General features: G+C 55.3%; 1 protein-coding gene across 7 annotated transcripts in view; it reads left to right on the forward strand.

Annotated features, from left to right (window-relative positions):
- POC1A (POC1 centriolar protein A) overlaps positions 1-20,285 on the forward strand; it is an 81,173-nt gene extending 60,888 nt beyond the window's left edge. For 5 of the 7 annotated variants that reach the window (XM_023195564.3, XM_023195563.2, XM_023195562.3 and 2 more), the window contains one exon: positions 19,532-20,285. In XM_023195564.3, the coding sequence (XP_023051332.1) occupies positions 19,532-19,630 (99 nt within the window). In that variant the 3' untranslated portion in view covers positions 19,631-20,285. The remainder of the gene's footprint in view (positions 1-19,531) is intronic. The other 2 variants (XM_023195568.2, XM_023195567.3) reach the window with 1 other exon arrangement.
- The last annotated feature ends 5,259 nt before the right edge of the window (positions 20,286-25,544 follow it).

Here is a 25,544-nt window from a genome sequence, read left to right on the forward strand (position 1 = left end):
GGCGTTAAAGCCAGGGGGCAGGGAGTGGGGAAGCAAGGAAGAGTGGTCTCCAGTCCAGCTCACATGAAGGATGCAAAGGACCCTTGATGTCACTAACGGAAATGGAGCTGAGATGGCATGGTATCCTTTCCCCAGCTTGGGATCGTGGGCTAAGTGAGAAAAGCTCTTCCAGGGTGTGTCATCAGAGCCCAGCTGGGATGGCATACCTTGGGCCCGCTGAAGAAGGCACTCTTGAAGGGAAAGGCCAAGTGTCATGACTGAGGGCTGTGGGACTCCAGGGCACAGTGTACAGACCTTTCTGAGAGGCTGCTAAGCCCTGAGAAGAAGGCATGTGCTGAGAGTGATGTGAGCAGCATGCAAAGACTTAAAAACCACCCCACTTCAAACCCGTCAGCAACTGCCTCATGTTTTTCACAGCCTCGCCAAGTGAGAGATTAGGGGAGGTGGAATCAATTAGAACTTTATAGGATAAAACTGGAAATTAAGTCTGAGAAGGTGGTTAAAAATAGCTTCATTGGATCCAGAGGAGTATAACACTAAAAACATTTCCTGTCACTGTGTTTTAGGGGTGCACATGGAAGGTTTTGTTATGTGTTCGCAGTTAGGAGTATGATAGTAACTTTTAAAAAACTTGCATCGCAGAGAATAAGTGAAGGCTGGCCTGTGGCCTATGGCCTTCGGCCCATGGCTGGGTGTCTGGGTGTCTCAATGCCTCTGTGGCACCCTGGTCCTACCTCACACCATTCAGCCCCTTTGCAAATCCAACTGGCAGGCCACCCCCGACCAGATGCCAACAATATCAGCCAGTCACCTGCTTTGCAAAACTGACAGTGTCTGTGTGCTGCTGGATGCCATAAAGTGAGGCATGTTCTTGACGGACTCATTGCATCCCGAGGAAACTTGAGTTCTGCAGATGAAGCACCAGTTGAGGCCTTAAAGTTCAACCCATTTTCAGAACTGTGCATAGCACCTTTGTGCTAATCCTGGCAAGTTCTCCTTGGGCTTGGCTGTTGGTTGTCTTCTAGGCCCACCTTTCTCCTTGGAGTTGAGGTTTTCTCTAGCTGAGGTGTTTCAGCCACAGCCAGAGCTATCTCCACCAGGGGGTTGAAAGTTTCCCTGCACCTTTCTCTTGGCATTGGCCCAGCAGAGGCAGGCCCACAGCGGGCCCTGCTCTGGATGGTTCAGACTGACCCAGCCCTCCCCTGAAGCTTAGTGCCAGACGACCACCACCATGCATCTTCCCAAGTGGCTTGTTCAGCTGGGCTTCCTACTTGGTCTGTGGGTATTGGTCTCAGGTGCCACCCCATCAGCAAGCACTCCTCACCATCCACCGAGTCCTGAAGAGCCTTTTTGTTCTGGAGGGGTGGGATGCCCAGCCATCCCAGCACTGATTCCTACTAAAAAGTCATCCATGTGAATTATGCTGTTCTCCTCCGTCGCCCCCACTACCCCTTCCCTCCCCCACAGGGAAGTCTACTTCAAAGTGGCCTTTGAGAGGGAAGCTGTCTTCCAGGTCCTTCAGGCCTCCATCCTGCAGAACATCCATCCAGGCGAGAGCCATGGGGCTGCAGCGGGCAGTGGCCAGGGATGTTTTCTGAGTGAGTCACAGAGTCTCCAGCCCCTGGGTAGGATACCCTATTTCAAAGGCTCACAGTCTTCAAAGCCTGCCTTCCTGCTCAACAGGCTGGTATGGCCCCACGTGGCAAGGTCACCTCTGTGGATGTTTGTGGCCTGTCTCTCACCAGTCTGGGGCTCAGGGACCCAATCTCAGTCCTCCCCAGGGTGACGCCTTCAGCAGCTCCTCTGTGTAAAGGAAAAGCCTGGAAGCCAGGAAGCTGAGTGAGCTGGTGAAGAGGAGTGGCTTTAGCTTTGTCTGGCTTCCCCACTGCCTAGCTCAGCAACCTTGGGCAAGTCACTTCGAGTCTGTGTGCCTTACTTTCAGAGCTGATCATAGTACCCACTTCATAGGCCTCTTGGGAAGCTCCTTGAACAGTACCTGACAACGCTGTGCACTGCTGATGTGTTGGGTGCTGCTCCTGTTGCTGCCATTGTCGTTATCCAAGGCTTGGGGGCCGGGGGATCTGCATGACAGCACCAGAAATAGCTCTCCCAATTCTCCACTGCCTCATGAAGCTAGACCCTTCCCTACCCAGGAAGCCATTCCTTGGCCCTCAGAGCAGAGGTGGCAGGTTCCTTCCATGCACACACATTCACTGAGCCCTCTGTGTGGTGGGCCCTATGTGAGACCCGGCCCCACCTTCAGGAAGAACTCAGGACTGAATCTGCCGAGGTCGGAGCCAGGTGTCCACAGAGGAGCCGGCAACTGGAATCACTGGAAACAAGTGGGAGTCCAGACACTGGGTCAAAGCCATGGGTCCTCTGGTGTGGGGTAACAGAAACAGCAGCCCAGGAGTTCTTCCTCACCTGATGGGACACTAGGCAAAGTCGAGGCCTGACCCATGCCGAGGGTCTGGGGTAGAGTGGAGATAGGGACACAGAGAAGTTAAGACATGAGCAAGGGCAGTGCTCTCATGGCCCCATCCCAGGGGCGATGAGACAAACAGCACTTTGGCTGGCCCCTGCAAGGCTCCTGGTCTCCGGAGGAAGCCAGCAAGTGGGGCAGCTTCCCCCAGCCTTCCCAGGCCAAGAGGCCTTACAGATGAAGAGGAAACCAAAGTGCCCTTGGGACTTGTACAGCATCAGAAACCCTTTAACTCCAGAAATGGGGTTGGTGTTTTACTTTTTTATGAATGCCTTTTTTATAAAATCCATACACTATTTTTCGAAAGTGTATTTATATGGGGAAAATAGACTTTGGGGTGACCTTGCGAGCCAAGCAGGTGCAGTCTTCAGGCCTCCCCACATAGTTGTTTTAGATGGAAAGTCCTCAGAGTGTGGGGATCACATACTCATCATAATTGTCATCCTCCAGGTTTTTATCTGAGGCCTGCCACTTTCCAAGGACTTCCCTGTGTGGCCCTCACTTTATCCTCCCACCTGGCACGTGACAGAGCATCATGCCAGGTGCAGATAACGTGTTAATAATGACTTGTTGTGCCTGGACCAGCCTCGGGGTCCAGCCAGCCTGGGGCTTCCCCAGGGGGCCAGGTGATCCTGATCTCAACCACTGTGGGTCAGAGCTTCCCCAGCTTCCCTTGCCAAACAGTTTTGGTGGAGTTAGAGATGGCTTCATCAAGAAATTCTGCAAACCAAACTTGACCTCCCTGAAAGGTAAGGCCAGAAGCTCTTGCCCTGGGCTCTGTGATCAGAGAGCCCAGCAGGCCGAGTGCCTTAGGTCAGCAGCCAAAAAGCACACACACCCTTGCCCTGGCCTGCCCCTGTGTGGGGATGACCCCTCCTTGCCCCGGCAAACACTGAGCTTGCTGTTCGGGGTGCCGTTGGTTTCTTCACTAAGCTTCCTTGGGGCCCTGATCCCAGCTGATGCCATGCTTTGAGCAGCTGGGATTTGTTCAGCTTTACCGTCCCCACCAGCTGTGGGGAGCAACTGTTCCTCCTTGGGTTTCAGGGCTGCTGTGTTCACCCAGTGAGCCACCTGCCCGTCAGCCTGGGCACACCTCCACCATTCATCACCTGGGTGACCTTGGGCAGGTGACGTCAATCCCAGAGCCTCAGTCTCCTCCATTGTAAAATGGGGAGAGACGCCTCATTGGGTCCTCTGAGCTCTGCTGTGCGGTTCTTGGTTAACTGGGTGTGCTAGACTGGTGCCAGCTGTTCTGTGAAGCACAGCAGTGAGTCAATGTTCTTCTGGGAGCAATATGGGAAAGCACCAGGGCAGGCTTGTGGCACAGGAACGACAGGAGTGGACATTCCACAGTCCCCATATCGCTGGACTCAAGTCCCAGGAATGCTTTTGAGCTGCCAGTGAGACTCTAGTGTCTGGCTAGGCAGGAGGATAAGAGAGAGGAGAAAGAAGAAGTCATTCCCCAACCCGGGAAGGAGGGCACAGGAGGTGACAGAGGCACTGGGGTGCACATAGACACTGTTGAAAATCAGGCATGGGTCATGGGGCCCATTAGATCAGACCCTTTAACCCGGACCTAGGCAACACGGGCCAAGATGGAAGCTCTTCGAAGATGTATATAGTACTTCCTGTGACAGTACATTCTTTGAATGTAGATATCGTAATGGTTTTTAGGGAACATGTATTTCCTAACAATGGAACTGAGGATTTTCTTTAGAGGACTTTTTGTTCCTCAAGCCCCCTGTGGGAATTCTCAGGAACTGCTAGGCCTGAGGTCAGGAGTGTGGGCGTCACATGCTGTGAGCTCCCCACCCCACTGAGAGATCGTACGCCCCTCCCTCAGGGTCCAAGGGCCCTGCTCTGAGCCTATCCTGAGACCCACCCCTCCCCTGTCCCCTCTGGAGAGAGCACACGCCTGTCCTGTGGCTGCCCTGGGGTCACTCACCTGCTGGGCCTGCCTCAAGTCTTCTGAGAAAGTTGGCTCGACCCCAGAGGCCCAAGGGTTCCAGAGAAAAACCCAGACCAGGAGTCAGAAGCTGCAGCTGCTCAGACCCGGCCCTGCCTCTTTTTGGCTTTCCACCGAGGGGAGATTTTAAGCACTGCCCCTCTGTCTGTCTGTCCCATGGGGTGGACAGCAGAGGTCAGCCTCTCAGGTGGGGCCAGGACTTCCCCTGAGGCGTTGTTTCATCTGCCTGCCCCCAGGCCAGGCTCCTCTGTTCTGAGCACCCCTGGAGGACTCCAGGCCAGTCCCCGAGGCTGCTAGGCCGGCCTGTCCAGGGATGGGCGCTCAGTGGGTGTACAAGCAGAGGCCCTGGCCCTGACCCTGGTACTCCTTCCCCTTGTGCTCTCGGGGGTGCTGCCAGATGATCTAGGGGTCTTTTTCACAGATGCCAGAAAACTCACCAGTGAGCAGGGAGAGAGGCTGTTTCCACAAATAGTCACTGCTGCATGAGCTCACCTCCACACTGGCTCCGTGGCTTCCTTCCTGAACCCTCAAGAGGCCAGAGGGCTGCTGCACAGTGCTCAGCTGCCCTCAGGAGTAATGGAGGTTCCAGTGGTATCTGGAAGTTGCAGAGGTCCTGGGCCTTCCTTAGGGCAAGGGGGTGGAACTCGGGGGTGTGGACAATGACCCAGGAGCTGGGGAGGCTGCTGTAAGGGGGCCCGGCATAGGCCCAACACGCGGCTTGGTGGTTTTGCCTCAGAAGCCCACAGCAAAGTTATTTTTGACTCCAGTTTCACGTCTTGCTGCTTTTTAAAAATACCAAGCCATGAAATTCCTGCTCCAACTGTTTTTTTATGGCACCCAGTGTTTCAGGCTGGCCACAGCAATACTGTGATGTCACGTTCCAGTTCCTGTGACTCATGGAGGCTGCTGGGCTCTGGGACTTGAAAATGCATGTGGTGGGGAGCAGGCAGGGAGCAGGCCCGCCAGCCCTGCTTGTTTGGGTCTCTTTCGCATTTAATTTTGTTAAATGTTCAAGTCATTGCGTTTTGCTGTCCTAACTCAGCAAGGCCAAGGATTTTTTGCCTCTTTGCTTTGGGGATACAGAATGGCCTATTTGCTTCAAGATACCTTAAACCTGCTCCCCCCTACACACCCATGGTAGTCCTGGCAGTTCCTATTTGACGGGCTGCTCGGGTGAGGCATCTGGTTCCACACTGGTGGGGAAGGTGGCAGTGCCTGGCCCTGATGTGGACCGAGCTGCCTCACCACTCTCAGGGGCTCTCTGTATCCCTCTTTCCTGGGAGGGCCTGCTGTTGCTTATGGAAATATACCCCCAATTTTATAGTTATACCATTTTCCCTGGGGATCGGTCCTCCCACGTGCACACAGACAGAATTTGTTGGGAGGGTATAGAGTGAAAGTCACCCGGTGCGTCTTCCCATCATCCCAGGAGGGCGTGTGCAGCTCTCCTAACACTGCTGCCACTTGCAGACAGGGCCATAAGGGTAGTGGTGGGTTATTTCTGCAAAAATGGGCCCCCTCTCTGCATCAGCACATCTAGCCAGCTCACCTACTTGGTCCAGAGTGGATGTAGCCACCCTCCTTGTTGTGGACCTTCATGGGCTGCCCTTTTGGCCAGAGTCATGTTCAGGACAACCTGAACTTCTTTGTGGGGGTTTGGAAACAAGAGGCTTGTTTTCCTTCTGTTAAGAGGCTACTTCTGGGGTACAAGGGACCCAAGACACTGTCCGGTCTGTGCCAGGAACACACTTGGTGGCAGAGGGACTGGGGGAAATGCCTGTCTGTCTGGGCTCCTGGCCCTTCCCCAGCCCTGTTACTATTTTTGGCATTTTTCCCAAAGGCTTCTCTGGCTTTGCAAATGTGGCGGGACAGCGGAACCTGCGTCTTCCCCACATCTCCGGTCAGGGCCAGTGCCCTGCCTCCCTTGTGACATGCAGCCTGCGAACAGCACTCAAAAATGGGCAAGCTCGTGTTTGCCGGGGAACTGGATGGCAGCTCCCATGGGGGTCTGGCAAAAAACTCTGGCTTTCCATCTTTTATCCCATCTGTGGTTGTGGCAGAAAGCACCCTGTTCCCAAAGAGGCTGCAGATTGAAGACCCCTGCCTGCCAGATGGGCTCGGCAGTGGCTGTGGTTACCTCTGGGGCCTGGGAATGTTCATGGTCGGTCATATGAGATTTCTTCTGTGAGGCTCTGAGCAGGCTTGGAGATGGGGGAGGGCTGGGAGATGGTAGGCAGGAGCTGGTGGTGGAGAACAGAGGCTGGGAGCAGGGAGAGAGGCCCATGCAGGGACATCTCATTTGGGCTGAATCTAGGCTTGCTCTGAGAGGAGGAAGGGAGGGGACTCCAAGTGATTTGCTCTTGCTCCTCTGGGACCTGAGGGCCCTCCAAGGAAAGGCCAAACACAGGCCACAAGAAAGGGGCCTTGAGTGTTATGACAGGAGCCCCAAACTGGCCTGCATGGCTCTGAGATTAAGCAAGCCACAGCCTAGTTCATCACAGCTGACCCCGTGACCACTTGGTGCTTTCCTGAATGAGGCGCCACCATAGCAGGGCAAGGAAGGGCTGTAGTCGGGCCTGCTGCTTCCTCCCATGCGCTCTGTTAAGGGCCCTGATCCAGGCCTGTACTATGGGTACAGAACCTCATCATGCCCACACTGGCCATGGCTGACGAAGCACAGGAAGCCTTGAACTTAGCATGGCATTTGGGAAGCAATTATGTGCCCCTTGCCCTTCTGATCTGGGCCCAGCCAGTGGCTCCAGAAAAGATTATTGCCCAGGTTTCCCCACTGTGGATCAGTGGATGCTTGGCAGGATAGGGGAGCCTTGAGACTCCATCCCTAGTGGTTTGTGCCCTTCTTCCTCCTGGAGGTGGCCTTGCTGGGTGGTAGCTGCAGCCCGACTTGCCAGGCTATACTGAGACTTCCAGGCCTCCAGCAAGCTATGAAGCTGTCTCTCTGGCTTAGGATGCTAATGTTTTATTGGGTCTTGGGAAAGTAGTTAACTAACTACTTTATATGGATTGTTGGAAAAGTCAGCCTCTGAAGAAATGAGATGCAGAAGGCGGCCAAGGCCAAGATTCCTTAATCTGGTGGCTAATCCACTAATAGAAAATAGTGTTTCATGTACTATGGTCCACACCCCATGCTCAGCCCTGGAGTCAGAGTCCAGCAAAGCCTATGGCCAAACATGACTGGTGTCCTACACCTTGGGGCCTATCCCGGTCAGACACTTGGCTTCCCTGGTGGCCTGTACATGGCTGGCAGGGATGTGCTTGAACCCACCCCGTGTCAGTGGGGCTGTGACTCAGGTCCTCCCTTTGGGTGTGAGCAGCACCCCATGGGTCCCAGGAGCATCCGATTTTATGAATGGTCTGAGTGGACCCACTTTTTATAGCTTCTCCTTTTGGGAGAAAGAGTGATATGGAAAAGAGAGCTGTGTTCATTTAAAAGGAGTTGCTTTTAAGCCATGAGGTAGGTAAATAGCCAAGATTCCTTAATCTGGTGGCTAATCCACAAATAGAAAATAGTGTTTCATGTACTTCCCGAAGCTAATCCTCAGTAGAGGTGGGGGCTGGGGGATGCAAAACCGTCAGAGAAATCCTATATCCCTGAGATAATGTGAAACAGAACCATGGACCGTAGGCTCAAGGGACCAAAAGCTCATTTTCTGTTGTTTGCAGCAGACTATGGAGTTAGGGGGAGTGGTTAAAAAGACAGTTGCTGGGTCTAGAGAGATTGGGAAGAATTTTTTTGGAAATTGGTTCTTTTGTGAATCAGCTGTTTGTGATCCTGGGCATGTTAGCATGTCAGACATCAGCATTAGAGGGGAGCTCCATTCCTTCCTTTCTGAGGTTCAGGCCTCAAAGATTTTAGTCGTCATCAGACCAGGACTGAGGGGAGGGGAGGAACTGGACTGCTTCCTTGACTCCCACCCCCACTTCCTGCCGAAGCAATGAGGCTTCCTCCTCCCACGACTAGCTGGTGGGGGCTGGCCCCTCCTACTGCCCACCCCACTCTCCTCTATCCCTTCAAGCCCACCAGGTCCAAGACCCACGCTGGGGTGAGTGTTCCTCACAAGATGGGTGGACCCATCCCTAGATTAGGGCTGCCCTTTGGCCTGGGGGATCTGGGCTGACAGGCACCAGACCTGTGTTCCCTGCATTCCCACAGCACTCAGGGCTGGGCATTTGTCCATCCAGTCAGTACTCAGTGTGCACCTGCTGTGTACCAGGTCCTGTCTAGGAGCAGGAAGACAGTGATGAGGAAGAATAGACAACAATCTCTGTCCTCATGGCACTGGCACGCAGACTGACTGACGTCCACAGGCTGCTTGAAGGGCATCGTTTGTACCCTCTGACATGTAGGCCCCTGAGCTGCAGATCATAAGGTGCTGGGTGGTGGCTGGGGCCAGGAGGCAGAGCCTTCGGTGGTGCGAAGGGCTGGGCTTAGACCAGCAGGCCCTGTCTGCAGATGGCTAGGCTGGCTCCTCTGGCCCCCCAGTCACTGCTGACATATGGCAGCAGGCTAGCCAGGGCACCACCAGCAAGGCAGGGCCCTGCGTGTGCACACACACAGGCGTACACCAAGTGACAAAGCTGGAGTTGGCAGGAGACAATGCAGAGCTAGGGTAGGCAGTGGGGCCCGGCAGCCCTGCTTTGTTTTGATAGCTCATGAGACCCCACAGCAAAGAGATTCCCCTTTTATTGCATCTGTTTTAGATCTTCAGAATCTGAGTGAAGTCAAAACCATGCTACAGGGGAGATTAATTCAACATTTTTCATCTTTGCAGTGAAGCCAAAGGAAAGTTAGACATTCAGTGCAGCACAGTTGAGACCAGGGGTGCTGAGTCAATGGCCAGCCCGAGGACATTTGCCCTGGCCTGCCACAAATGTCCTCAGTGGTATGGCTGGGTGACTGCACCCTCTCTCTGAGACTCAGAGCAGCTGGGGCCACCCCACCTCCAGCCCAGTTATCTGGCTCCTGTGTTGGTGGGGAGGAGACTGGGAACCCCAGCCCCACCACGGAGACCTCGTGGGGGCGCCCACATCAACCACAACCCGGGAAATGATTAAAAGGAGCTTTTCATCACAGGAGAACTTTAAGAAGCAGCCAGACCACCATGTGCATCAATGGCTCACACCCTCCCAAACCTGACCACAGGCTGCCCTATTTGGGGCCTCATCAAGCCCCATCTGTGCCCATGGCTCCCCCAGCATCCCAGAGCTCAGCCAGGGCAATGGCTAGAGGAGTCATGTTCCCCATAGTGCATGCCTGTGCCCAGCCAGACAGAGCAAGTGCTACATGCATATTAGCTGTCAATATGAATATTGCAGTGACTACGAGAGATGCGTTTTACAAAGACACTGAAGCCCTGAGTCTAGTAACTTGCCCAGGGCTGCTTGGCGAGTTAGTGGTCAACTTTCCCTTTGAACCTAGGCCATATAGCTGAAGAGCCTTTGTGCTTACCACATGGGACCAAGGTTCCCCACTAGGAATCCTTCAGTGGCATTTTCCAAGGGCCCACACCCATGAGGGGAGGAAGGCAGGCATCTGAGCAGTGGGGCCAGGGCAAGGAGGCTCCTGGGGTAGGAGAGTGGGCGGGCCTCAGGTGGGCAGGGTTGGGCAGGGAAGGCAGTATTGGTGGGCAGCACAGGGCCTGGAGGGCCACAGGAATGCCATGCCGCGGAGTCTGGCCTTTATTCCTGAGCTCTTAGATAGGAAAGGGTCATGGAGAAGCAGTGAGGAGGCAGAGGGTGAAGGGTGTCCCAGGAGTAGGGCAAGGGGAGTCACTAGGAAGCCTAGGTGTGAGGATGGGGACTGAGGATCAGGCAGGAGGGGCACCTGAGTGCTGAGAGGGAAGTGCCTCGAGCCCTGCCTGGAAGGCCCTAGTGCAGGAGGAGCCCAGCTGGGGCGGGCGACGGGGTGCCTGCCTGAGTCTGGCGAGGGCAGAGCCCTGATGTGGCTGCCCCTGCCAATGGTACGCTGACCAACCCCGTGTGGCCACCAGGGGGGCCTGGGGTTGCTCTGTGGCCCTGTGTGCTCACCCTCCTACTGCCTCTCACAGGCTTTACCCAGCTGCTGCCTCTCCCTTAGTCAGTGCAGCTTCCCATCTTGCCCCATCAGCCACTGATGCCTTATCTCCTGGCCTCCCTGCAAACCTACCAGCCCAGGACAGTTGTAGCTCCCCTTTCCACTATGTCCCCAGCCCAGGCAGAGTGCTGAGTGGGACACATGGCTGGATGTTGGCTCCGCCTCCACCCATCAGTCTGGCCCAACCACCCTGTCCACTTCCATGCCACCTGTCTTCCAGCTCAGAGGAGGCTCCCATAGGAACCAGTACCACTCACCAAGGAGGGCCCCAGGTACCACCACCCAGGGCTCTGCTAAAAGCAGGATGTGGATATGGGGAAGGACCCTGGCCAAGGTGAGCACAAGGCCCCTGGGAAGAGGGGCTGCCCCAGAGCTGGGGGACAGGGGGATGGAGTGGGTAATCCTCAAGTGAGGCCTGCACTTGGAGAAGTATTTTTAAGGATTTGGCCACCCTTGTTCTTTCCTGCCCCTAAAATGTTCTTTGCTCTCGGTGGTGGAGTAGCTTTCCCCCGAGCCTAGATGGGACTGGTGCTGCGGCCGTGTCAGTGCTCGGAAGCCCCCAAGAGCTCGGGTCCCTTGTTTGCTGCCTGTGGTGGGTGCCTGACAGATGTATGGAAGTGAATGATGTTGGCTGCCCCTGAGGAGGGTTGTGAGTGTCCCACAACTCCTCAGTTTTGGAGAAGTTACAGCTCCAGCTTCCCTGCCATGTTCGCACATGAGTGCATGAGGGAAGCCTTCAGCAAAGGTGGTGATGACAATGGTCGTGGGAGGAGGAGCAGCTCCTCGAAGGGACATGTCTCTGAGGGTGTGACCTTGGTCTGTGCTCTGAAGTACCAGTCCTTCTGTTTCATGGCCTATAGGACCAGGTGGCTGTGGTCAGTTCCTAGGTCGAGGCTCTTCTCCCAGAGTTTATTCTGGAGCCAGCGTTCTACAAACTGGCCACAGGCATGTGGGAGCAGCATCCTCCCTGGCTGTGCCTGCTCGGACTTGTCAGCCTGGTGAGGCAGTGCCAGGGAGTGGAGGATTCTGTTCCCTTCTGTTTCGAGCTGAGGGCCCTAGGGTCCATATCTCTTCCCTGCTCAACCACTTGAGACCAAACACCCTGGCCTCCTGAGAGTTCCAAGAGTGTGCCTCAGGGCCTTTGCACCTGCTGCACCTAGTACTTGGAAAGCACTTCATCGGCTCATCCTGGGTTGCTTTCTCCCAAAGGCCTTCCTGTCAGAGTTGATGCTGTCCTTCCCAGGCCGGGCAGCCCTGGCATCAGCCCCATAGCAGGTGAGCCGTGGCAGGGGCCTGACTCCACCCGGAGCTCAGTCCCAGGTGGCCAGACACACACTCTGCTCCTGTTCCCCTCGCTGTCTCACCAAACACAGAGTGAAAAGGGAATGAAGAGGCCTTGAAAGGAAATAGAAATAGAACTGGGAGAAAAACGCTAAGAAAAAAATGCAGGACAAGCCCACCTCAAGAGGAAACCAAGCTAGGGAGAAAAAGAGGCTGGGGCGGAAAGAAGGGGAGGTCACACTGGTAGGAGGTGGCCAGCAGGAGAAAGGAGGCACAAAGGAAAAGCCCACGTAGCCCAGGGAGAGTGCTGGGGTGTAACTAGACCTGAGGGGAGAAAGTGGGCATGAGGGACCGTACGTTAATCCATGGGGTGTGAGGCGCAGCCAGGTGAGTCGCACCTGTCCTTGTTTGCTCATTTTGCCACGTACGAGGGTGGGGGCTTCACCCTCTCCAGAAGCACTATGCTCCCACCTCCTCTGTGCCTGTCCAGAGAGGAACTCTTCCTGTACCTCTGCAGAGCCCGTGGGAGTGTCACACCACCTGTGCCCCTCGCCAGCTGGGTGGTCATGCAGAGGCCCCTCTGAACTTTCGTGATGCCCCAGATGCCCGAGTTCCCATCACACACATCAGAGAAGCTAAGGCTCTCCCCCCAGCCACCTCAGAGGCCAGCAGAGCTGCATAAACCCAGGCTCTGTCCCAGGCAGGACATCTGAACTGGTCAGTTTGGGCCACTGGTGGGCATGGAGGATGATATGGCATCTGGGCTCAACTGTTCCAATCTCAGAGCCCTGTGGGGCACATAGCAGGCTTTCAGCAGACATCTAATTACTCTATGTCAGTAGAGAAGGACACATCTGAGGTAGTGAGGTGCAGACTGGGGGTGTCTGTTGAAATGTCCCCAGTGTTCCTCTTCTACTTGGAGTTGGGGGCCCAGGTGCCAGACATGCCTCTGAGGACTTGTATTTCAGTGCAGCTTCTTTGGGCATCACTACAATTTTTAGGGGGCTAAAAATAAAAGCCTGTCATTTTAAAATCAGTTCTTTTTATACCATGCTTAGAAGGCCCTTTAAGGTGTTACATAAAACGTCTTACATGTCTTGAACTGCGAGTGAGAGAAGGCACACTCGCCCTCTGAATGTTGCCCCAGTGGGACAGATCACAGTGTCCCCTGAGCAGGAAAATTAGGATTCAAATAGAACGCCATTGTTCGTCCTTTCCTGGGGAGATTTTCCTTGGAGAACTCAGGTGAATGAATCATGGCTGGAAGCCCTACCACCTGGCCTAAGCTCCTAGATCCACTGTCCAGCTACTGAGAGCCAACCCAAGCTAGCCTGTCACCATGCTCTTGGTTTTGGTCCCCAGCATCTCAGCATCCTCCCTGTTGGGTCACCTGGGTTGGGCAGTCCCTCCTTCATCCCTACCAAGGAGCTTTCTAGGAGGTTCAGCCCATCGCTGACATCACCCTGGGTCCTGGCGAGGCCCTCGGCTCCCCTGCGCTGGACTCTGCTCTCCAGCCTGCAGGGGCCTTATGGGTCCGCTGCCCTCCCCCTTCCCCCTCCTCCTTCCCTCCTCACCCACTGGCTGCCCCCGATAGGATCCTCAGTAGTCCCAGTCTCAAAAATGCAGAGCAACTCTGCTGCTGGCTCAGGCTTCTCAGACCACCCCATGCCTGCTAGACCCTCTCAACATTCTTGGGGGTCCTCATACTCAGCCTGTGCAATCTGGAGCCCGTCTTCTGCCTCTCCTGCAGGGCCAGTTCTTGTCTCGTGTTCTTGGCCTTGAAGCACATCTCCTCCTCTCTCAGACCCCTGTCTAACTCGTCGCCAGGTACTGGTGCTTCATTCTTTGTGGCTATCTCTGGTTCTATCCACTTTCCTTCCTGGCTTCTCCTGCCCCCGGTCCAAGCCACCGTCATCCCCTCTGGTTCTCTCTTGCCTGCACCTCACCTTCCCACAGCCATGAAGCCACTCGCAGACTGTCCCTATGTAGTAGCCAGAGGGGTCTCAAATCCCCTCAGCCTGGCACCCTCCTGCTCTGAGGGTAAAGATGAAGCTGCTAGGCATGACCTGCAGGGCCCAACCCCATCTCCTGCCTCCCCCAAGGCCCCCTCTTCTTGCTCCAGCACACATGCTTCCTTTGGTCCATCCTTCCCGTTTGTTAGCAGCCAGCTCAGGGCCTTCGTGCACACCGTTCCTTGGGTCCTGATTCTCTTCCTGCCCCTCTTGCCCCTCTGTCCCCCAGTGCAGCCCACTGTCTGTGTGCCTGTGTAGCATCTGCCTCGTTGAACTGGGGTGTACCCTGTGGGCCTAGCCAAGTCTGTCTGGGTGTTGTCACCCTGGGCCAGGGACAGGCCAGCACGGGGAGGTGCTTAGTGAGAGTTTGAGTAAGTGAAGAGTGAGGGCAAGGGTCAGCAAATTTAAACAGTAAAGATTCTAGGCTTTGTGGGCCATACAGCCTCTGTCACCACTACTCAACCTGCCATTGGACCCAGAAGGCAGATACCATACGGAAGAGACCATACAGAAGCCAGCAGGCGTGTCTATAAAACCTTATTTACACAAAGGGGCAGCTGGCAGTAGTTTGCTAACCCTTGGTCTAGAGAAACAACAGAATACATTCGATGGCAAACAAGTGATTTGAAGACCAAGGTTTTCTTGAGAAGGGCCCTGGCTTCCTGGAAATTGCTGGTAACAGAGTAGGAAAAGGGTTCAGAAATGAGCCCCCAGGTGAACCTCAGGCAGATGTGACTTTGAATATAAAACTTCTGGAGCCCTGCTGACCACACCCCATGAGGCTTCCTGACACTGGCCATGAGGGCCTTGACCTGGGAGGCGGACAGTATCGGGTGACTAGTGACAGTGCCCAGGCCATAGGGTCCTCACTCCAGCTTCCTGTCACTCCGACTTAGGGAGAGAGAGGTACCTTGTTTAAAGGTGAACCTTGTCTTCAGGGGATGGGGCACCCAGCAGTGACCCAGGTGAGTTCCACAGCGTGTTTTGGGGCTGATCACTTAATGCTGCAGTGGCACAAGTGCCGGTGAAAGAAGCATTGACAGTGAAGCGACTGGGGCAGCTTCTCGTTGCATATCCAGGAGGAGGTTCTTGTCTCTGTGTCCTTTCAGTTCCTTTTACATTGAGTTTTCGTGATTCACATGAATTATTCTTATGACCTTTGTCATAATTCCAAACCTAAATGTTTAGCCAGGTAAGAGACTGCTTTTCAGGGGGAGGTGACACGTGAGGCTGACAGTGTGAGGGGGTGGGTGACCCTGGGGGCTATCCATTCCCACTGGCTGAGGTAGGAGCTTCTGCTCATTTAATTCGGAGCAGCTAGGCCAGGCAGCCTAAACCAGGACAGCAGGTGCTGCTGCTGGGTGAGGACAGGGACCCGGAGTCTTTCCTCAGGCTGCCTGCATTTAGGCGTCAGGGCTGGAAGTGGGATGGGACACCAGCAGGCCTCTCCTTTGGCATTCTTGATGGGGACAGAGCCAAGATGCACACTGCCCAGTGCTTTAGTGTACACACTGCAGCCAGGCCACCCGGGCTCACAGCCTAGGCTTGTCACTGATAAGCTGTGTAACTTTAGGCAAGTTACTTAATCTTACTGTGCCTCAGTTTCTTTATCTGTAAAATGGGGATGATAAAAGCTCCTACACTGAAGGTTTGTTGAAGTTTTTGGTACACACGAGCCCCCCATGAAAGTCAGCTGCCAAGAGAAGCCCACGGAGCAGAGGGTCAATCATCAGGGTGAATTGCCCAGAGCCCAGTCCCAGGACCTCCTGCTGGTCCCCCTCATACTGCACGGAGGACCTAAGAGTGTTCCCAGGGCGGCACCAGGTCCTGGGAGAGGGAATGAGCTCCCTGGTTTCTCCAAGGTCGGCAGACAGAAGGGGCCGCACTGTGGGAGGGTGGACCCCAGCATGAGGGAGTTCTGGGAGATGGGCCATCTTTCCTGGCCACTTTGCCCAGGCTGCCCCTCTAGCAGCCAGAGCCCTGGACTCCTCAACCCCTGTGTCAGTTTCCCTTTACCCTGCCCCAACGCCAGAAGCCATGGACACTTATGTCAGGTAAAGCAGTTTCCCTTGTTGACACCTGGCACCCGACCCAGCCTGTACCTCTTTGGGGACTTTCTGAGGGGCTGGGACCAGACCTCAGGCCCCTGCTCCTCTGTACAGAGCACAGGGTGAGAGGCAGTGTGATCAAGGATCTGTTTGGAAGGTCAGCACTCATTTGCCCTTGAATAAATGAAAGTCGAGGCTGCCAGGCGATGGAGTGTGGACCCAGGGAGGCCGCAGAGGTGTTTGCCTGCAGAGCACTCCCCCTCACCCTCCAGGGCAGGTGTGGCCTTGTCTCCAGCCTGGTGAGGACAGGCGCTGTGTAGCAGGAGAATTCCCGGGGTGGACGGAGCATGAGGCAAAGAGAGCGGCCTGCTTGGCTGGGCCCCGCTGGGAGTTGGGCCACTAGGCAGCAGGCAGGAACAGCAGTGGCCTGTGTACACCGAGGTAGCACATATTTTCTGAACCCTCGCATGGGGATATGCTTACTTTTTGTTCTGAACCGACAGGTAAAGATACATTCTGAACAAGGCCACATGATATGGCTCCAAACTGGTCTGTGCCAGGGATGCCCCCCACACACCCCCTCTGCCATCTCAGATGTTCTCCTGCCCTCCTCCCACAGCTCCTGTGCAGCTGGGGAAGCACAGTAGCACTGTGGTGGCCTGTCCTGGCTGCTCTGGGCCTGTGGCCCAGACAGACTCCCTGCAGGTGGCCTGCCAGCCCTCCCACCTGTGTGTGCCACCAGCCCTGAGCATGTCTTCACTTTACCACTTGGATGCCCAGTGGGACATTTCCATCATGGGGGAACCCCTTCCTTCCCCTTGTAGAGGGAAGGCACACCAGCAGCATTTGAGATCTCCGTGTTTCAGCCAGGCGCGGTGGCTCACGCCTGTAATCCCAACACTTTGGGAGGCCGAGGCAGGCAGATCACGAAGTCAGGAGATCGAGACCACGGTGAAACCCTGTCTCTACTAAAAATACAAAAATATTAGCCAGGCACGGTGGCGGGCGCCTGTAGTCCCAGCTACTCGGGATGCTGAGGCAGGAGAATGGCATAAACCCGGGAGGCAGAGCTTGCAGTGAGCCGAGATCGCACCACTACAACTCCAACCTGGGCGACAGAACCAGACTCCGTCTCAAAAAAAAAAAAAAAAAGAGATTTCCATGTTTCACTTTCTATAAGGAGTCACCATTTTCTGTGAAAATGAGGCCCTGTGCTTTATTAAGATAATTTGATTTTTAAGAAAAAGATAAAAAATTTCAAGAAAGTAGGTTTTTTTTTTTTTTTTTTTTTAACTATATGGAGCAGAGAATGCCAGACAGCATTCTAATGTACAGAAATCCAAAAAGCATCCTGCTCTCCCAGGCCTTCTCCTGGCTCAGAGTGGGGGCAGCTGGGATCACATGTGCTGGGAAGGGCCTGGTGGACTTCTTTCTCCCTGATGGTGGCCACCACCCGGCACCTTAGCAGAGAAGGAACAGGGGAAGCCGAGACCAAACACAGAGATGACACAGCTCCTCTGAAGCTAGGCTGGAGGGGGAGAAACTGCCTTGAGGGGCATTGGACCTCGTAAAAAGCCTGTTTGTCTACTATGCTGTGAAGTGATCCTCAAAGCTCTGAGAGGAAGGCCTCAACGGGGTGGCACCTTCATGCAGGGGGCTGGTTGTGAAACAGGTGATGCTTCTCTTTTCAAATAATTTAGACACATTTAGTGGTCACATTCCTACTGAGCTGAAGTATGGGCCCCCTATGGAACTAAGTGGAGGCCTCCGTATTGACGTTAGCCCAACACCTCACACACGTTTTCTGGGCCCACTATCTCCACGTTTGCAAACTGAGTTCCTGTGAAAAGTTTGAAAAAAAATAATAAAGGCAGAAGAGGAAAAACAGGCTCCTCTGCTGTGGCCTTGAGTTTGGGGCCATCGGAAAAAGTCTGGATGAAGAATGATTTTGGCCCTGTGAGTTTCACAGCAGCCAGTGGAAACTTCCAGGAATGCTGCCCCAGGCCAGCCGGGGGCTGTTTCCGCCGCCACTTTTATGAGCTGCAGACCCCCTCCCTGGCTGGCTGGCTGGCCAGCTCAGGGGGAATGTGATGGTCTCTTTCAGCTCAGCTCTGCCTCTCAGGGTGCAGTTTGTGTTCCATGGGCAGCATTTTTCCAGGCTCTGTCCAGTGACAGAGGGTTCAGAGCCCTCAGAGCCCAGATTGGCTCGTTTAGAAGGGGCCAGCCACCAGGCGGAGCACCCTCCACAGCAGCTGACATCCGTGTGGGACGCTGCAAGAATTTATAGCAGCCTTAGAGGGGAAACTCCCTCCTAAAATGTTTCAATGTTATATTAAATGTATGAAAGAAAGTTTTCTTTCCACTGGACCAAGGCCCAGGACTTCATGGAGCCCCAGGGAAGGGGGCAAAACCTCTTGGGAAAGCACACAGGTGAGGTTAATCTGACCCTCCTGATGCTTATGGGCTGCATGGTATCAGAGTCAACGCTGCCATACTCACATGGGCTCATCCAGTGGCCGGCGGGGGCCTGGCATACAGTAAGGCACTCAGCCAACCCTAAAGAGGGAAGTGAAATGACGCCAGAGGTGTCATGGCCAGCATGGTCCAACTGTGCAAGTGATGAGTGGGGCAGGCTTGCTCTGGTCCAGCCCCTCTTTGGGGAGCATGCAGGTTACCAGACAGTGCTGCCCCTCTGCTGACTCTGTTCAAAGCCAGAGGAGGAGGGCAGCTTGTCCCAGCCTGTCTGGGAGCTATGTCTGCAAGACTGGCCCTGGCCCACGAAGCATACGCAGCTCCAGCAGCTGGGGGCCTTTGTCAGGCTAGGCAGGCAGGTCCGCAGGTGAGCCATTGTGCTGGGTGTATAAGAGAGGCCAGGAGAGCAAGGTCCCAGCTTCAGGAAGGCAGCATGACAACAAGCACCGTCAGGGTGAGCAACTGCTGGGCTGCTGAGTTACCTAAGCCATGAGCTTGGTTGTCCTTCACACTGGGAGGAGAAAGTGGGCTCAGAGAGATGAAGTTGTCATGGCCTGTGATTGCCCTGGGCTGAAGTCCCAGGTGACATAACCTATAGTAGTCCTCATTGGACTTGGACAGGCAGAGACCCTCCTGGGATTAGGGGACTCACCTCCCTGCTTTTGTCCCCTGCCAGCCTGGGAGGCTCTTCCAGGTGTGAGGAGAAGGACCCAAGGGAGTGCCATCATTTGTGGGTGCAGTTTTCTCACCTCTGGAGTGGAGGTGGTTGATGGTCTCCAGTTGTTTACGGACAGTGCCTGGCTCAGACAAGGAAGCTGGTTTTGCTCCAGAAGTCCAATCTAAATGCCAGGCCACCAGGGTGGGGGGTTCCTGACCCCTTGGTTCTCAAGAAATGACCAAAGGCTGTGGGACCTGCCATCGCGTTCCCCTCACTGTGTCCCCACCCCCTGCCCACAAACAGCAGAGATCAGCCATCCAGAGCCAGGAGAAGCAGACGTAAAGGCAAGGGCTGTCCCAGTAGCACCAGAGACAAGGGGCCTGGCAGAACCCCTGGGTGGAAAGAGCCAGCTGGCATTTGGGCAGTGGCTGAGGCAGCCAAGTGGGGACTGGCCAAGGAGGGTCCCTAGGGCAGCCTGGTGGCCCTTCCGTGTTCTGACCCAACCACTGTTTATTTTGCAGACAGTCTCCATCCTGGAGCAGCGGTTGACACTGACAGAGGACAAGCTGAAGCAGTGTCTGGAGAACCAGCAGCTAATCATGCAGAGAGCAACACCATGATCAGGGGAGCAAGAATCAGGAGCTCGGTTGATTTGCGGGTGGCAGGCCAGGGATTTGTACCGTGGGACTTGGGTAAATAAAGGGAACTGGACTCTGTGGGAATCACATCCATACCGGAGCCCTGGATTTTTGCAGTTCTGCCGTCCACCTTGCTGTCTGCACCAGGAGGCTCTCCACCTGGCAGCCAGAGGTCCCCAGTGGGCCGGGCTCACACACAAATGATGCTTCAGACCCGACTGAGAGGACCACATTTTCCTTAATGTAAAGGAGCCACTTGAAAATGCCTGCTCCCTGGGGGTCCCGAGACTGTGGTCCCCCTCTGGAGGAGGTGGCCCCACGATGCCTTGATGTTCACTCATCATTTGGACACGTGATTGGCTTTTGCCACCCCTGCCATGGCGTAGAAATTGACTGCACATTGATTGGATGAGCCGGGGGTTTTCTCTCAATCTGACTAAAGGCCCAAAGTGGGCCCATCTGAGTCAGGTTTGTCGGGAACAAGCCCTCTCGAGTGGGTGGTGGCTTTCAGTGGCCCTGATTTCTGTTCCACACGTGTTCACTGGAGCCAGGTGGCTTCCTCCTCCTCGTGTGAGTGAGAGCACAGGAATCTCAAAATTAAACGTGACTTCATTGCACTTGTTGCAGGAGTGGCTTATGCTGGATGATACTTAATCAATCTTCCCATCCCCAGGGCCCAAACAGAATGAGAATGGTGACTTGGGAGGGCCTCCGCCAGGATTGCCTCTGAGGCCAGGACACCCCTGTTTTCAGCTGTTCAGGGTGTCAGGGAACAAGGGCAGTCAGAGCCCTTGCATGCACCCACCTCCCCCTGGCTGGCCCCCACTGACTGCTTCTGTTGGGACTTGGAGGCTTCAGGCACCGGAGTTTCCGTTTGCTCCGGAGGGCTTCCATAGGCTCCTACCTCTGCCCCTGTGCTGGGGAAGCCAGGACAAGTGTTCTCCCTGTGTCTGTGTGTCGCCCGTGCCTTCCATCTTCGACTTCTTGGGCTCAGCCAGCCAAGGAGGTCTTTATCCTCAAACACACCTGCTCTGCCCTGGGGAATGGGAGGTGGTGTTAGATCTTCCCAGGAACTGTCAGTACCATGTGGTCAGTGGGTTCCCAGCCTCTGCAGCCTTTAGGTGGAAGCAGAGCCTTCATGCCTCAGAGCCTGGACTGACAAGAGGGCAGCTGTGTTGAGTCCTGATGAACAACAAGGACAGGGACGCTTTCTCTGGCCTACACTGGGGGAGGAGGGAGCTTCCTGTTGCCAGCTGTGTGACCTCAACATTGTGACCTAACCTCTCTGAATCTTGGGTTCTTATTGTGTGAAGTGGTTGTGATACCGTCCTCTGGTGACAAGGTATGCGATGCACTGTGCTCAGTGCAGAGCAGGTGTTCAAGAGAAGCCCATCACTCCCCATCCCCACCAGTCCCACTGGATCGACGGGGCATGCCATCAACGCCATACTCCCCCTGCACTGTCAATGGGAAGAAGCTGCGGGCTCAGGGTGCTCTGGCAACTGCTAGGACCTGCTGCACTTTTCCCACGCGGCCCTTGCCGGTGTGTGGAAGAGCCTGGCAGGCCTGCTGGTTCGTGCTGACAGGTAAGTCTCTTGGCTACCTCAGGAGGCTTTGAAGGAGAGTCTGGGCAACTGCAGGTCAGCCTGCTCAGAGGAGGTGCAACTTGTGGAGCCAGCCATGTAGGTTCCCTCCCATGCCAGCCCTCCTGCCACCGGACCAGCACTGGGCTGCCTACTGTGGCTTCTGGACCTGGGCTTGGACCTACCATGGGTGGAGACTGATGATTTGAGCAACCAGCCCAGGGCAAGGTCATCTCCAGAGACAGATGATGGCCCCTCGCTGGGGGCAGCAGGACATGCACAGGGTCTCCAAGGCGTCCTATGGCAGCTCTTGCTGTCAGGCCAGACCTCAGTTGCCGTCACCCCTGTCTTCAGTTTACACCAGGATCGAGTTTGGAATCTCTCTGTGAAATCCACCGTTCTCTGCTGGAGGATATGTGGAGTTGAGGGAGGTGGTCTCAGGGGTAGTGGTGTGGTATTTGTCCCTGATTGTTGACTGCCAGTGGAAGCTCCACTGGTTACTGGATGTAAGGGGTCAGGAAGAAGGACTTGCCCCCACACACTTCTTGTAGTATGATATCAGCGTGTCCTGGGACAGCCTGACGTGGGCTGTCCAGATAGAAATAGGCCAGAGCCAGGGCCAAGCGTGAATAGGCCGATGCTCAAGCCCCATGGACTGTCGGAGGGCTCTGCTAGAGTGGTCTGGGTGTCCATGCCCATACCCCTCCCTTGATTGAGTCACCAGCCAGACCTGGAATTTGGGGGCAGGATGTTCTTCTTGGAATGCTGCTCTTTAAAACAGGACAGGCCGGACGCGGCAGCTCACACCTGTAATCCCAGCACTTTGGGAGGCCGAGGCAGGCGGATCACTTGAGGCCAGGAGCTCAAGACCAGCCTGGCCAACATGGAGAAACCCCGTCTCTACTAAAAATACAAAAATTAGCCGGGCATGGTGGCTCCCACCTGTAATCCCAGCTACTCAGAAGACTGAGGCAGGAGAATTCCTTGAACCTAGGAGGCGGAGTTTGCAGTGAGCCAAGATCATGCCACCGCACTCCAGCCTGGGGGACAGAGCAAATCTCCGTCCCCCAGAGACGGAGGATTTTTTTGTTTTTGTTTTTCTCCGTCCCCCATAGAAAAACAAAAAAACAGCACAGAGACTGCCTCCACCAAGCCAGGGGTCAATGTGTATCACCATGCTGAGGGCAGGGCTGGGGGTGGGGTGGGCTAAGGCTATCACCTGGAGCCTGAGTTCTTCTTGAGTTCCTTTTCTTGCTCATGGGAGGCTTGACTCAGGGCCTCACTGCTCTGAGTGAGAATCTGAGGGGAGGGAAACGGGGGTCCTAGGCGGCTGTGACCGCTGTGGGCACTGTCCCTCTAGCCTCAGTTCTGTACTCCCACCCCCTCCCCGTGCAGACGCTGCAGGCCTCCTGAGCAGCACACCACACTGCCTGGGAGTGTAGGGCCCTCATAGGCAGCAAGGAATGTGGGGCCTGGGTGGGCTTGAGGTGGCTTGGGGAGGTGTAGGGGCTACATGACAGAGCCTTTCTTGCAGAATCTCCCTATGCGACACTCTGCCAGCCCTACCCGATGGCTCCCTGTAGCTGGGGCTGCTACTGATCCCCCACTCTTGCTGCCAAGCACAAAAGCAGCCCTTCTGGAAATGCAAATGGCTCGGCTCAGCCGTCATCTCTCCTAATTTTGGATTTGGTAACAGCTCTCAGAAACCAAATTGCAGGAATCTCTTTTTTGTTAGGAAGATGAAGTTAGGTTAGCAGTTTTGTCAGTAAGTACATATCAGCAGCAATTCCCCATCATTCACCTCCCCAACCCCTTCATGCCCTAATTTTCCCAATGTGAAATAAAAGAATAGATGTCTATGATTTAAACTGCAACCAGCTGCCTACCATTGTCCAGTTTCTGTGGGTTCTAGGGATAAACCTGCACTTCCTGCTGGAGAAGCTGAGAGGTGGCCGGGATGACCAAGGCAGGCAGCTCCCAGGTAAAAGCCACCAAGTCCAGCCCTGGCCTGTGGCAAAGCCTTTCCACCTCTCACCCGAGTCACCACACCTTGGGAGCACCTGACAGTCTGTGTCAAGGGGTTGCCACAGGCCTGTGGTCACCTAGCCACCCACTTCAGAGACTCGGGTAGCACATGCCAGCCTGCTGTGGGAACTTGGCCATCCTGCCACCCAGCATAGTCCTTGGACTTCTGTCCTGTGATTTGTTTGCTGCAGCATCGTGATTTCTCAGTGGTGGGTGGGGGGTGCTCTGTGGGGCAAGGGCAGAGTGGTGAGGTCAGGAGGCCCCCAACCCATGGCCCAGGTCCAAACCCTGGCTCTCGCCAACTAGTTCTGTGACCTTTTTGGGCCTCTGTATAATAGTGCTTGTGTCACTGGGCACTCACTACAGTGGCTGGCGCAAGTAAGTGTGGTTAGTGTGTGACCATTGATGTTATCCCGCCACTGGCCTGGCGGATCAGGCCCCTTCCCTGGAACTTGGCCCCATGTGCCAGTGGGGATGGGGGGACTCGTGGTCCCAGGGTCCCTCTGGCTCTGTAATGTTAGGTGGCTAGAGTTCTCATCTCCTGATCCCATGGCCCCTGCCATGGGTGTCCCTGGTGGTGAGAAGGGATTGGGCCCCTCCCCACCCAAGGAGGCAAGCACTCTCAGGCTGTCTCTTCTGCTGTCACTAAGGCCACCTCTGGGGAGAGCACAGGCTTGGGGGTGGGTGTTTGTGATTGCCCCGAATCCCGGAAGTCCAGCCTGCTGAGTAAGTGAGAGCATGGTGAGTCACACTGGTCCTGTCACCCCAGTGCCCTGTCATTAACCTCATTTCCGAAACGATTTGCTTGAGATGGGCCCCTGATGGCTCCAACTTTAATTGGTGTGTGGTCATTTAAGGGGGAGCAGAATCTCCCTAGAGAACCCTTGGGGGTTCTCTCCTTACCACCCCTGCTCCGCCCCCGCAGGCTGCTGAGGAAACCACATGTGCTCAGGCAGCGGTGGCAGGCGGGGCGGTCCTGGCACCCTGGGGCATGGCTCCACTTCCTGTGAGCATCGCCATCCTGGAACAGGGTCTCTTCCCGTTGCCTGGTAGGCTCAACCCGCCCTGGCACCCTGGATTCCCTTGCTCGGCCACTGTGGGGAGTACCTCCCTAGAAGATTCACCCTGCCTCCGTGACCCATGGGGCCCCCACAGCCATGCTCAAGACGAGGCTGGAGCCAGCCCAGAGAGCCTGCAGGAAAGTCATTAGGAAGCGCATCCCGTGCCAGCCCCTCCTCCTGCCAGGAGCTACCCATGTGGAAACACTCTCCCAAGAACCTATTTATAGAGCAAGGCCAGCAGTTGTTTTCACTTTAGGTGAGGCCACCTAGAGCCCTGTCCGCCTGGAGTGCTGCTTGCGGCGGACACTCCTGCCCCTGCCCACTCTCTCCTGCCACCCATGAGAAATCGGAACGCTGGTACAAGGAACACTGGCAGGAGAGGAAGTGATGTCTCCTACAGCTTCCTTTTCTGAGCCCTAAGCTTCTCTTTTAGGCACCAGCATGTGTTCCTGAAAGTGGGACTTTGGCATCTTTTCTGGGTACCCAGTGGGCAGAGGCCTGGCCTGCAGAAGCCAAGGCCTATGCTGAGCAGTGTCACTCAACCACACATACTGACGCCAGCCCTTGTCCGTCTCCATGCTTCCCAGTGTGGCATCTGGACTCAACTTTGGACTCAGGACTGACTTCAGAGCCATGGGCGGCCCTGAGCACCTGGGCCCACATTTATCCAGCCCATGTTGTCCTCTTGGTCTCCGGCCTGGCTGAGGCCACATGTGCCCTGCAGATGCCCTACCCACCTGGTGTCTTCTTCCAGACCTCTGCCCTCCCTGGCTAGGCTCAGGCAGGGTCCTTGCCTTGACCTGGCAGATCTCTCTAAAACCATCCAACTCCCTCAGACATTCCCATGGTGCCCATTCCACCTCTGCACTGGGCCCCTCAAACTCTGACCCCAGCCACAGCCACCCCAAAGACATGTCCTCGTGCCCAAGGTTGGAATGGGAGTACTGGCTATGCCCTCCAGGGCCATCACATCCGCCCTCTCCTCCCCAGCTCAGGTCCCAGAACCTCCCTCCTAAGACAACTTACTCCTGGATTTGTTCCTCAGACGCCTCTGAAACTTGGAGCAAGATAAGCCATGTAATTAGTCCTCCCTGGCCCTCCAGGCAGAAGCACGCATGCGCCTGCTCACTGGAAAGAGAAGATGCTTTCTGTCGCACAGGCCAGCAATGGCCCATATCTAGGCTGTTGCCCTGAGCCTCCTTGGCTGAAACTGTGAAGCTGACCTGT

The sequence above is a fragment of the Piliocolobus tephrosceles genome, chromosome 2 (genome assembly GCF_002776525.5).
Source record: "Piliocolobus tephrosceles isolate RC106 chromosome 2, ASM277652v3, whole genome shotgun sequence".
In the NCBI taxonomy this organism is placed as follows: domain Eukaryota; kingdom Metazoa; phylum Chordata; class Mammalia; order Primates; family Cercopithecidae; genus Piliocolobus; species Piliocolobus tephrosceles.